Source organism: Epinephelus moara, chromosome 16 (assembly GCF_006386435.1).
Source record: "Epinephelus moara isolate mb chromosome 16, YSFRI_EMoa_1.0, whole genome shotgun sequence".
In the NCBI taxonomy this organism is placed as follows: Eukaryota; Metazoa; Chordata; class Actinopteri; order Perciformes; family Serranidae; genus Epinephelus; species Epinephelus moara.
Window position 1 is genome coordinate 39,112,979 of NC_065521.1, and position 13,941 is coordinate 39,126,919.

General features: G+C 44.2%; 1 protein-coding gene across 1 annotated transcript in view; it reads left to right on the forward strand.

Annotated features, from left to right (window-relative positions):
• Positions 1-13,941, forward strand: part of plxna2 (plexin A2) — a 272,248-nt gene that overhangs the window by 106,260 nt on the left and 152,047 nt on the right. The window contains exon 4 of the mRNA XM_050064354.1: positions 797-931. Within this exon, the coding sequence (XP_049920311.1) occupies positions 797-931 (135 nt within the window). The remainder of the gene's footprint in view (positions 1-796; positions 932-13,941) is intronic.

Below are 13,941 nucleotides of genomic sequence, written 5' to 3' on the forward strand. Positions count from 1 at the left end.
CCCTCTGTGATGTTTCATAGAGAGTCTGGCTGCTCTTTGGTGCTGTCACCATCTGAATAGATAGATGAATGTTTGGGTGGAGGGAGGCAGCCGGGGATGGACAGATGATAGAGCCATCAGCTTTCATGGGTGGAGGAGGGCCTCGTGACATGTGACATCACAGACATCTCTCACGCCCATCATCTCAAAACCCAACGCTGCCCCTCAAGATTTACCGTCGTGGTTATATATTTGTCCAACAGGATCTGATGAATAAAAAAGGAGCGGGGCCGGCAGAGGCCCGTCTGGGTCAGGGAGGGTCACGTACCTCGAATAAGTCATTAGAAGGCTTTTCCAGTGTTTTTGTAGTGAGGTGGTCTTGGCCTCAAGTTCAAAGCTTTACAGAGGGAATACATCATTCATCAGGAGGGAGAGGAAAGGAAAACAGAGCTAAGGTTTCACAAAGGTCTAATAATATCAGCACATAATTCTTAACAGTTGTGGTAACCCCATCCTACATCAAATCACGGGAGGGGTGACATTAACCCCATACTGTGAAATAATAAAATAAGTGCCGCACATTTTTGACACTTAGAAAAAAGTATTTGAAAGTCATCCGTCTGCCTCTTTCAGTTCTTTACTTCCTCCACCCACCTGAATCTCCAAGTAGCTAAATGATAGCGATAGATTGTTTTGCAGATATTATTTGACCCTCATCTGACATCCCTGTCAATCATCCTTCGTCTGTTTTCCCACTCCTGCTGTCACTCTGATATAAATAGCAATCATTGACCTGTTTGCGCTCTGTGTTTCTCAGATTCGTGTTGACGGGCCTCCTCATGGCGGCGTCCAGTACGAGACGATATCGGTCATCAAGGACGGCAGCCCTGTCCTGCGAGATATGGCCTTCTCCCTGGACCGCAACTACCTCTACGTCATGTCTGAGAGACAGGTAGGTGCTGGGAAGACGCACGCACAAAAACCTCCATTCGCTGATTATGCACGTGCTCTCTTGCAGGCGAATAGATAGTTTAAGTGTGTGTGTGCATATGTTTAAATGTCAAGAAAAGTGTGTGTGTGTGGTGCTCCAGCAGGGCCTGAGATGGCCCACCTCTCAGCATCACCAGCACCACCACCCTCTGTTAGCTATAAATAACCTGGGTGGCACAGCGGGGGACGCTGTGACAGCGTTTGATAATGAAGGAGAACAATGAGGGCAGGGAGAGAGGAAGAAATAGAGAGACAAGGAAAAGACAAGAGAGAGAGAAAGATGAAGGGCACTTGCCGGCTGGCTGGCTGGCTGGCTGGCTGGCTGGCTGGCTGGCTGGTTGGCTGAGGCGGAGTATGAGAGGAAGAGTGATGAGGGAAAGAGGGACAGCTGGAGTAGTGTATGACTTAGACAGAGTGAAGAGAGACACTGAGCAAAAAAAGAGAGACAGAGTGCAAGGTCATCCTTTCACACTTCTAATGAAGTGACACAGCATTGCGGGGCGGGTGGGAAGCAGCCGATAGCCATCAATGCAGCTGACATACTAAGTAGGCAAAAGGCGAGGGCAGACGAGGGTGGAAGGGGACGCGAGGACAGAGAAGGGGTGAGGAGATGAGAGGAGCGGAAAACCTGGTAGGGTGGAAAAGAGATGAGCAGAAGAGGAGAAGTGACGGGAGGAGAGGAGAGGAGAGGAGGAGCAGCTGCAGGGGAGCATGGCAGCGCAGCAACCCCAGAGACAGACGACGTGCGAGGCTGTCAGTGCGAGGTGATAGATTGCCGTCCTCTCTCCTTATCTCTGTTTTTAACACACTCAACAACCGGCTGGCCAGAGCTTACAGGTTAGGAAGCGCGGTGGGCGGATGTGGTGTGAAGGAGTTATTTAGACAATGGTGTCCGTAGCTGAGGGAGAGGAGCAAACAGGTTTACTGTAATCTCCAGGTTTTTTTTCTCCCCTCAGCATCTGTGACTAACACGTAGCCGTGCTGTGTGTGATTTGTTTTATTCCACTCTAAAAAACAAAACAACATAAAAATAAAACAACTGAAAAGTTGCTCAGTTTTAGTCAGACACTTGCCTGCTGTGAGAATAAAAATATAACTATGTCAAATGCAATCACATCACCAGTAATAGCTCCGCACTTCAACCAATATTACAGCTGAGACTTTTATTGAGAAAGATATCTGAACAAATGGCAGGCCAAATTATCCAAATCTCTCTTTTATTAACATTTGCACAGCACAGCGCCTTAAAATATTCTTATTGTACGAGTATTTAATTGCATTTTTCTGGATATCTCCAGAATTCAAATCTGCTTCATCCATGCACCATGACAGTGCAACATGCAACTTACAAAGTGAGCTGATGACTTAGTCGCAGGGCCTGACATAGATTCCACAAATAAAGTGGAGTTCGCGCTGAGTTCCCCATATTTACTAAATCCTTTATTCCCACTTACTCCGCAGATGAAACAGGCTTTTGAAGTTGAGCTCATAACTGCTAGTCATCTGAATGAGAAGTGATGTTGGTGAATATTATTAGTATTCAGCGTGTAGACTCTTCTGTCTCGCTCTCCGGGGGTTGGGGGGGAGGATCGAAGCAGACAGACCGACACACATACTGAAACACCCTCGACTACTTTGGGGATGTTGCCCTGCATGTTCAAGGATACCACTTGATAGTCACACCTGACGGAGTAACCGGATTGGGATTTAGCATGGCCAAACAAACTGGCAAGTTCATGTGTTTTTTATGTATGATTCGTCTACATGGAAATGGCCATATTACATCATATTAAAGGATTTTCCTCTTACCTGTAATGCTGTTTATCCATCCAGATTGTTTTGGTGTGAGTTGCCAAGTGTTGGAGATATCGGCCATAGACATGTCTGCCTTCTCTACAGTATAATGGAGCTAGATGGCTTGGCTTCTGGCACTCAAAGCGCCAAAAACAGCAGTGTCTCTTTCCAGAAATCATGACCTGGTTACCGAAGATAATCTACAGACCTTGTTGTGAGCAGTTCCAATCACCACGCACAAGGAACTGCGCACCTACTGCTAACTTACTAAGCACCCCTGAGCTAGCTAACGTTACAGCTTAGCTGAGGAGGACGCCATTAATGTTCACATCTTGAGCTGTCATGAAAACGAGCCTCTCATCCATAAGTAGATGCATGCTTCCTTGGAACTGTTGTCTGTCTACCAAACCACACCTGTCAACGATATCACCACGCAGAAGGAAGGGTGCATCTACTCATGAACAGGTTTATGCTCATGACAGCATTAGATATAAACATAAATTGTGTCCTCATTGGCTGAGCTGTAATTTAAGCTAGCTCAGTGGTGCTAGGTGAGCTAGCAGTTGATGCACACTCCCTTTGTGGGATGATACAGTTGATGGGTGTAGTTTGGTACAAAGAAAATAGTTCCTAAATTAAACTTGGCAACTCTTAAAACAATCTGGACTGATAAATAACACTGTGTATTTTTGATTTGCAGGTGAACTGTCCCTTTAAGTGTATTCTGTCTGATATAACCTTTATATACAGTATTGGGTACCACATTGTATTTTTGAATAAAGCACTATCCACTGTAAAATAACAACAGCAGCAGTAGCAACCTTCAAACCCTAGCCCCCATGCACTAGCATTCAGTGGAAAACATCTGTTTGACCTTTATCTTATCATTACCCTAAATGTCACCTCAAGCTACACTTGAAGTCAAACATACAAGACATCACGAGATGTATCTCGTCTGAGCCGCGCTTGTTCCCATGTGCCTGGCTGATGCCATCTGAGGCCAAGAGCGTGGTGATGGGAGACGGCTAAGAACAAAGGAGGGATGATATCAAACGGAAAGCAGGGCAGATTTGGCTCCAGTTGCATTTCCTACTCTGAATAACAAAGAGGCCCTCTGTGTTTGGCACAGTGGGAAAGAGAGGATACAGAGAGACCAAGAGAGAAACCGACGTTGAATGAGAGGGAGGGAGAGAGGGAGACGGAGACCGGGAGAGTGAGAGTGAGAGTAATATTTGCTCAGCGAGGCCGTGCTTCACAATCTGGGCTCTCGCTCTCTCCAGTCCTCACACCTGTCTGTGTGTGTTGTGGCGAAGCTGAGAATCGTGGGATGTGCGAGGCCTTTGTAAACACAAACATGCAGACAGGCACCCACAGGGACACGCACACGCTCACATAACCACACACACATGAAGCACATGCTCCCTCTGTTTTCATTTGCATAGGTACCTACATAATGCACTGGCTCTCCGACTCACATGTACACCAACACAAAAGACACCCTGTAATTACAGACACATGTGAGCACCAGTCTCCCATTCAGTATTCAAATGAAATCTCTGCAAGGCTTTTGGAGGCTTTACATCTTCTCTCACCAGCATATATATAGTATATACACTCACCGTCCACTTTATTAGGTACACCTGATGACATGATGACATCACACAGTTGCTGCAGATTTGTTGGATGTACATCCATGATGAGAATCCCCCGTTCCACCACATCCCAAAGGTGCTCTATTGGACTGAGATCTGGTGACTGTGGAGGCCATTGGAGTACAGTGAACTCATTGTCATGTTCAAGAAACCAGTTTGAGATGATTTGAGCTTTGTGACATGGTGCGTTATCCTGCTGGAAGTAGCCATCAGAAGATGGGTACACTGTGGTCATAAAGGGATGGACACGGTCAGCAACAATACTCAGGTAGGCTGTGGTGTTTAAACCATGCTCAGTTGGTACTAAGGGGCCCAAAGTGTGCCAAGAAAATATCCCCCACACCATTACACCACCACCAGCAGCCTGAACCGTTGATACAAGGCAGGATGGATCCATGCTTTCATGTTGTTTACACCAAATTCTGACCCTACCATCTGAATGTGGCAGCAGAAATCCAGACTCATCAGACCAGGCAACGTTTTTCCAATCTTCTATTGTCCAGTTTTGGTGAGCCTGTGTGAACTGTAGCCTCAGTTTCCTGTTGTTAGCTGACAGGAGTGGCACCTGGTGTGGTCTTCTGCTGCTGTAGCCCATCTGCTTCAAGGTTGGACGTGTTGTTGGTTCAGAGATGGTCTTCTGCAGACCTTGGTTGTAACCAGTGGTTATTTGAGCTACTGTTGCCTTTCTATCATCTTGAACCAGTCTGGCCATTCTCCTCTGACCTCTGGCATCAACAAGGCATTTTCGCCCAGAGAACTGCTGCTCACTGGATATTTTCTCTTTTTCAGACCATCCTCTGTAAACCCTAGAGATGGTTGTGTGTGAAAATCCTAGTAGATGAGCAGTTCCTGAAATACTAGTCACTTGAATCCCCTTTCTTCCTCATTCTGATGCTCGTTTTGTACTTCAGCAGGTCGTCTTGACCATGTCTACATACCTAAGTGCATTGAGTTGCAATGATTAACCATTTTCGTTAACGAGCAGTTGAACAGCTGTACCTAATAAAGTAGCCGGTGAGTGTATGTATTATACCGACTGCATATGTATGGATATTCTTTAGTCTCTTACACCCCACCCTCCTCCTACAACCAAAGTTATCTTTCAGTGTGTGACAGAACCCACATCATCGTTCACTCACCCCGGAACATAGTTAATGGCTCCCTGTTTCACATTCAGTCTGTGGCGCTGCCATGTTAAACTGTGCTTTTGTTTTGTAGATGTAATGACAATAGCATCCACCATATTAATGATGTGGTGAGATTGACCCAATGCGAGGCAGCGCAGTGGAACTGATGAAAAGACCTGGCTCACTGACTTTCTCTTCTCCAGGAGCAGTACGAGTCTGCGTGCGTGTGCCTACCTGTAGGGTGCTGTATCATTACTGACAGTCCTGAAATACATAACAGCAGGTTTTCATCTCAAGATTTATCTCCAGACATCTGTGTATATCCACCATGGTGCCTCTATTGAAAAACCTCCAAAACATGTTCGTCATCTTCACAGGACTCACACTTCCAGCTTCGTGTCTTCCAACTGTCCTTGTGCGTCCTGTGATTCTGCAGATCCATCATATGGATTTCCGCCAGATCACATGTTTTGAGTCATGTTGAGTGTGTGTGTGTGACTGCCTCTATATTTAGACCAATAATCCAAGCGATTTTGGTACTTGGCTGGGTAGCGACGCCGCCGGCAAACGCAGTGATGGAGAGAAAAAGGTCATAGCTGTTTCGGGAGATTCAGCTGAGCTGCCTCCTAGACACGTCCTCGACTTTTTTTTCCCTCTTCCTCTTTTCCCTCTGTCTGCGTCATATGAAATGCCCCCTGAAATGTCTTACATTCCTGAAACACCTCACTGCAGTTAATATTGCATCAAACGCTGAACATTTCAAACTGAATACCACATCTCCCTGTGCTGTAACAAAGCATGTGAGGATACATACTGCATAAGTTTTACATGGTAAAGCACATGGGGGCTTTAACCTTTATCTATAAGCCCTACTTTACATACAGCCAGATACGCTGTGCCTACAGCAATACTCCAGAGCCTTAACAATTCCAGTAGAAGCTCTAATCAAACAGGTAGAAAGAGTATTCATGTGTGAATGGCAGCTGGAGCAGAGCTAAACCACTGGTGCTTTTGTCAGCTCATGCAAATTCAGTGCGTTGGATCTGCATGAGTGTTTGGCCTGGCTTCGTCCCCACCAACTGGAGGCTGTGTCTGTCTCTTTCTGCCTTTCATTCATTACCAAGCACCCCATTTTTTCTCTCTTTCTCGTGTTTCTTTTTTCAGGATGTATAAGCCCGAGAAAGCAAAAGGGCCTCGCCATCTTTTAAGGAAGACCTGTTATGCTCTTTTTTAGGTTTATAACCTGAAAATGATCAAAATACTAGAACGTGTTTACATGCTTTAATGGTCAAGAAACACTTTATTTTCCTCATACTGTCTGCACGAAACACCTATATTCACCCTCTGTCTGAAAAGCTCTGTTTAGCACCTGTCTGATTGGTCGATGCTTCCAGGTCTTCTGTATTTCAGCATCTCCGCACCTTCACTGCAGCCAGGAAATGACTCTAATGGAGAATAGTTGCACTTTCTAACGTGAAACATCACCATTAAAAGCCTTTAAACACATGTTTAACATGACATGTGTCAGCAGGAACATGGTCAGAATTCTGGAAGAAATTAACATCACCAACCAAGATTACATGTTACCCTGACGTTAGCATGTAGCTACATGTACATTAGCAGTTTAAATGGACTGCACTTGAATAGCAATTTTCTAGTCTTCCGACCACTCAGCGCTTTTACACTACATGTCACATTAGCCCATTCTCACACAGGCTGCCATACAAGGTGCTACCTGCTACTCAGCTTATACGCACTCACATACCAAAGGAGCAGTCATGGGGTTCAGTATCTTGCCCATGGATATGCAGACTGGAGGAGCCAGGGATCGGATCACTGATCTTCTGATTAGTGGACGACCCGCTCTACCTTCTGAGCCACAGTCGACCATAGTAACGCTTCCGCGGTGTAGGATACTTGCAGCTGGGGAATGACTGTAACGGAAAATTGTGGCACTTTCTACCGTACAAAAATCACAAATAAAGGCTTCAAAACACAACAAGACATGTACAAGCAGGAACATGATCTGAAATTGGGGAGAAATTACCAACATCTGCAAACAAGATTACATGTTTCGCTGGTATTAGCATGTAGCTACATGTACGTTAGCAGTGTCCTTGCTGCCGTGCAATGGCTGTAGCAAAGAATAGCGGCACTCTCGGCCGTGAAAAATCATCAGTTAGGGCTTCTAAACTCAACCAGACATATACAACCAGGAATATGATCCAAGCACGTAGCTACTAGTACATTAGCAGTGTATTTGCGGCCGGGGAATGATTAATGAAGAATAGTGGCACTTTAAACTGTGAAAAGTCACCAATTAAGGCATCTAAACACAACTGGATGTTCTCAGCAGAAATATGATCTGAAATCAGGGAGAAATAAACAATATTAGCAACCAAGATTACATGATTCCCTGATGTTAGCATGTTGCTACATATACATTAGCAGTATACTTTCAGTTAGAGAATGACTGTAACAGAGAATAGCAGCACTTTCTACTCTGAAAAATCACCAGTAAAAGCTTCTAAACAAAACTGGAGATGTTTCAGCAAGAATCTGATCCGAAATTGGGGAGAAATTAACAAGATCAGTGTTCAAGATTTCATGTTCCCCAAATGTTAGCATGTAGCTTCATTTAGCTTTGTAAGCTACAGTGTGTGAATATTTGCTGTAGGGTGCCTGGACCAGATGATCATATGAAGAAATCTGGCAAAAATGACATCTTACTGTAGCCACAGTAGAAGAAAAATGGTTGGATATTCAGAACGGTAGGAAACCTGAGGATTTCTCCTCACATTTTCCTCATTTTTTAAACTTTGGCCATGTTTAATTTGAACATCTGACACTGTAACACTAAATATGCGACTCAAAATACAGAAAAGCATAAAAGGTGCCCTTTAACACTGTGAAAAACCTTGTATTTGTGTATAATTGTGTGTGCTGCGCTGCATTTTGAGAGTTCAAGCCAACGGAGGGATACAAGCATGCCTGACACTGTGGCCCGCATGAGGCCTTAAGCGGCATTCACTCTCTTTGTTGTCAGTTTATCAACACAATGCAGCGCATTGGGATAAATGGCGACAACTACTCCAGTATCGAATGGGGTCTTTTGGGGCCTGGATTATCAACATTTTTATGAGGCCCTTTCATTCCCTTTGTGGTGTATTGTGCTGTTATGGCCGCTGGCACCCAGCAGTAGGGAGAGCACTCATCACACACGGTTGAGAATCAGTGACTGCATTATGTCGGGTTGCTTTGGTCAGCGGCCAGTACGCAGAGCCCAGGCTATAATGTATTATTCATGGGGAACAATCAAGATTTAACATCTGAAAGGGTTTTGAAGTGATACCTGTGGCGTGGCCTTAGTTCTGCCTGAAAAGGTTTCTGAAAACACCTTAAAAGAAAAAAACAGTAAAAGCACTCACACAAAGAAATTTAAAGTGGTTACGTTTTTATCATGTCTTAATTAAATCTCAAGAAAAGAGGCAGGTGTTGACTTTGTAATGGAGCTCAATGGTTTTTGTAATGTTTTATGGCTGCAGCAAACAAGACTACATAATAGACCTTAACAGACTAATAGTGTTCCTAGTGAAATAGCGTTCGTCTAATTGCCAGCTCTTTATAAGGATAAGTGTGAAATTCTTGCTAGCATGACCAACTGAGGGATACTGAGCTGGCTTGTAAAACAGACTCGTCTTTCATGGACAGACACACAGTCCTCCCCCTATAGAGGTGTTCAGCCATGTGCTGCTGTCACTCTCCAATACACTCTTGGCTCTTTAGCAAACATTAAACCCCCTCAGCCTCCAATCCTGGTACGGCATCCTTCCTCCCTTACCCAGCTCCATGTATGGAACGGCAACATTACAGCTCACAGATTATCAGAAAAGAAAAGAAGTCCTCTTTTTTCAACCCCGGCAATTTCTTCCAGGTGCTCAGCTGTGAAATTTGAAATCCATGCATGGATTCTTTCTTCTTCTTTTTTTAAACCTTTTTTTCTGTAGGCCTCTTCTCAACCTGTTCTCCCTCCGAGCACCCCCCGCCCTCCTTTCCCCCTGGAGTTTTCTGGTTCTCCTCCCTCCTTCTCCTTATCCCCTGGAACCTTTGTTTGGCTGGTGTGGTTAGATTGGGAGGAAATGGGTTCAGTGGTTATCAAGACAGGAGGAAATAGGATTCATTCACACCTCGTCCAGGCTTAGATTAGCTGACATTCTACTGGCTCATCATTATGCAGGACTTTGGTGTGTATGACACGCTGATTTCATGTGTTAATGGGCATGGAACACATGATGGCTTATAGCCAGGCCTTCCACCGTGCACTGTAGGTGTTACAGCTTGTGCAGACTAGCAGCAGTGTTGGTGTAGAGCCTTTTGTTTTCCGGGTTTACTGTTTACCCCCTCTACAACAAGCAGATTGGACTGGCTCATGTCCAGACCACTCATTAAAAGACTCCATGTCCATGTTTTTCCCTTAAAAGCCCGACTTATTTTAACCGTATATTTCAGAGCTTACTAGAAGATGCTTGCTTCTTTATCTCATAGAAGATAAACACTAATCTGGCAGGGAGGGAAGCAGCTTGGCAAAGGCTCAGGCCCAAATAATGGACACAACAGTAAAGTAAACAAAGTCAAAATGGCACAGGGACAAAGGATTAGTGCAATGTGTCTACTTCATCTGAGCCCCTCCCTTCTTTCCACTGCTGGTTAGTTTGCTGTCACGGCTGAGTAGTGAAGGGGTTTCCGGCACCTACTACTACCACAACAAGTGTCCCTTGACCCTGAGTCAGCCCCGGGGCGGTCTGGTTAGCTTGCAGCTGCCAGAGAGTGGACAAGACCAGGGGTTTGACCATTGACCTTTATCCCTGTGGTTCCCACCAATCTGTCCGTCAGTGACACTCAAAGCACAATAGTCCCAATAACTCAACTACCCACCAGTTGTAACCATTAATGGTGTCCTCCTAAGCTGTAACGTTAGCTATGTCAGTAATGGTGTAGTTTGGTAGGAAGAAAATAGTTCCTACATGAAACTGCTCACAACAAGGTCTGTGGATTTTTGGTGCTTTGAGCACCACAAGCCGAGTGCTATTTAGTTCCGTAATATTCGAGAGAAGACAGATGCCATTAATGGTTACATGTTGTGCTGTCACAAGGACAAGCCTCTTGACCATGAGTAGAATCAGTCTTCCTTCTGTGTAGTAATATGATTGGGGGATGTGGCTCAGTTAAAAGTTCGTCCTATATGAAACTGCTCACCACAAGGTCTGTGGATTTTTGGTGCTTTGAGCACCACCAGCCGAGTGCCGTTTAGTTCCGTAATATTCGAGAGAAGACAGACGCCATTAATGGTTACATGTCGTGCTGTCACAAGGACAAGCCTCTTGACCATGAGTAGAATCAGACTTCCTTCTGTGTAGTAATATGATTGGGGGATGTGGCTCAGTTAAAAGTTCGTCCTATATGAAACTGCTCACCACAAAGTCTGTGGATTATCTTGAGTAACTGGGTCATAAGTCGAGTGCCATTTAGCTCCATTAAATCCAAGAGAAAGCAGATGTAAGACTCACAGGTAAGAGGAAAATATGTCTTCTTGATTTGGGGCTGAACTGTCCCTTTAAGTCTTTATCCACAGTCCATTTTTTCCCTTCAGCTGAGGTTCAAAAACTGGAATGCTGGATTTTATTCCTCTCTTGCCTCCGAATGTGAAATGCTTTTCTGCATCCCACAGGATTTAAGAAATATCTTTCTCTTACAAGTTCCTGAATGTTCCCAAATTCCCCTGTTGTATCCGCGGTTGGGCTTTGAGCCACATGAATGGCAGTAAAGAAAGATGTATTGTACCACACTTCAGTTGAGGTCAAATGAGGTTTGTTTTATATGGTACAACTGCCAATCCAGGAGGTGCCATATATGCCAGGCAACCATGAAGTCTACATGAGTGTTTATATGAATGCTGTGACCTGAACAAAGGTTCTCCTGTCACGCATGAGAAAACTGTGATGCCATGTGCCAACATATGGACCACACATCTGCATCCCATTCCACCCTCATGGCAGCTGATCATGAGAGGGGAACCGCGGCCACAGCTTACTAGCATCTATCTGTTTTTCGACAGACCCAAACAACAGACAAACATCTCTGGGACAGCCCGCTATCAGTCAGACAGCAGACACCGACCTTGATGGATTGGCCATCATGTTTTATCTGGGATGTGAGCGCGACGGTGGGGTCAGTTTGGCAACCGTAGGGGTTAGGGCCAGCAAATCAATCGCACGGCTGCTTCCTTACCCAGGTGCTCAGCAGCAGCAGGTGGAGGGGGGTGGGAGCTGCAGCTTGGAACCTTGGGCTTAGACTCTTCGCTGCGTCCCTGACAGCTTCACTTGATATTGACACCTGGACAAATTAGGATAAATTCCCCTGTCAATACGCACATCCAATGTTATTGATGATGCCATTTAGCTTTTCATTCTGAAGAAACCGCTTTCATCCCTGACCCACTTGTCAAGCTCCCTTAATCTTGAGCTTTGTGTGTGTGTATTTGTATATGTGTAGTTTGTGCCTTGTGTATTTTGAAGTAAACAACTACTTGGACTACACTTTGCTTTGAGTTAGTGGTAACTTACCTTAAGTGTATGTTTTCAGTTGTGTTAGTATTGTTGTATTTTGTTCTTTTAAATTTTGAAGCATTTTTATTTATTGTTTGCTTTTACTGTTTTAACCATATTTTTATGCCTTCACGCCAGCGACAGCCGTGACCAGAGGCATTATGTTTTTGAGTTGTATGTCCGTCCTATTCTTGTAAACATCTCAACATATCACAAGAATGCCTTTAGGGATTTTTTTCAAATTTGGCACAAAAGTCAACTTGGAGACAAAGATGAAGTAATTAGATTTCCGTGGTCAATGGTCACTTTGATATTGTGTCTGTCTCACTCTCGTGAACATGATGTTTCAAGAAGGCCTTGAGGGAATTTCCTCAAATTTGGCACAAACATCTATTTGGACTCGCGTATTAACTAATTAGATTTTAAAGGTCAAGGTCATTTTGAAATTGTGTCTGTCTCATTCTCTTGAACATGATATCGCAAGAAAGCCTAAGGGAATTTCCTCAAATTTGGCACAAACGTCCATTTAAATTCAGTGATGAACTAATTAGATTTTGAAGGTCAAAGGTCACTTTAACATCGTGTCCTTCTCATTCTCGTGAACGTGATATCTCCTTGAGGGAATTTCCTCAATTTGACACAAACATCCACTTGGACTTGAGGATGAACTGATCAGATGTTGGCGGTCAAAGGTCACTTTGACATTGTGTTCGTTTCATTTTTGTGAATGTGATATCTTAAGAAGGCCTTGGGGAAATTTCCTCAATTTTGCACAAACGTCCACTTGGTCGCGAGGATGAAGTGATTAGATTTTGGGTATCAAAGGTCACTTTGACCTTATACCCGTCTCATATCCGTCTCATTCTTGTCGTGAACGTGATGTCTCAAGACGGCCTTGAGGGAATTTCCTCAAATTTGGCACAGACGTCCACTTGGACTCAAGGATAAACTGATTAGTTGTTGATGGTCAAAGGTCACTTTGATCTTATATCCGTCTCATTCTTGTGAATGGGATATCTTAAAACAGCCTTGAAGGAATTTGCGCAAATTTGGCACAAATGTCTACCTTGACTTAAGGATGACCTGATAAGATTGGTCATAAATCAAGAATTCAGACACTACTTATGACAAACTTTCACACAAATGAGAGACATTTGGTCAGATACTGAATTGGTTACAGTATCTTTGGGTGCCCTTCTTGAAAGTGTAGTGACAGATCTGTTGTTCTGTCGGGTTGAAGATGTGTGTGAAGCATCCATGTTTTGGAATGTGTAGCTTTGTTGCAGCAACATCCATATTTGAAGCATTGTCTACTGTCATGGCTACATGTAAGTCCGGACACACATGGATGTAAACTGTAACTGCAGCTTGACTGGTTCTGCTTTTCATATCTTTATTCAACCCTGTTTGACTGCACATTAACTTTCATTCTATCATAATTTTGAAAATTGAAGGGTGGTATTCTCACTGTGTCTCCTGGTCTGTCCCTCACTTCAGTAATGTCAGCGTCAGCCGATTAGTGGTTTATTTTTCGGTCATGGTATTTGTATCAAATGACACTGCAGCTGTTGAGTGAAGAGACGTGTGGTTTGAAATACTTTTTCAAAGGAAATCTAGTAAGCAAATTATATCTCTCTTGATGGCAGTTAATATGCTTGTCCGTGTTTCATGTGCCCTGTTTCCTGAATCAGACGTGTTGGAAGGGTTATGTGGATGTATATTGACATATATGCTCCATGTGTTTGGGTTAATGCATTTCATCTTTCTCTGTGTGCTGTCTCTCAGCGCCGTGAG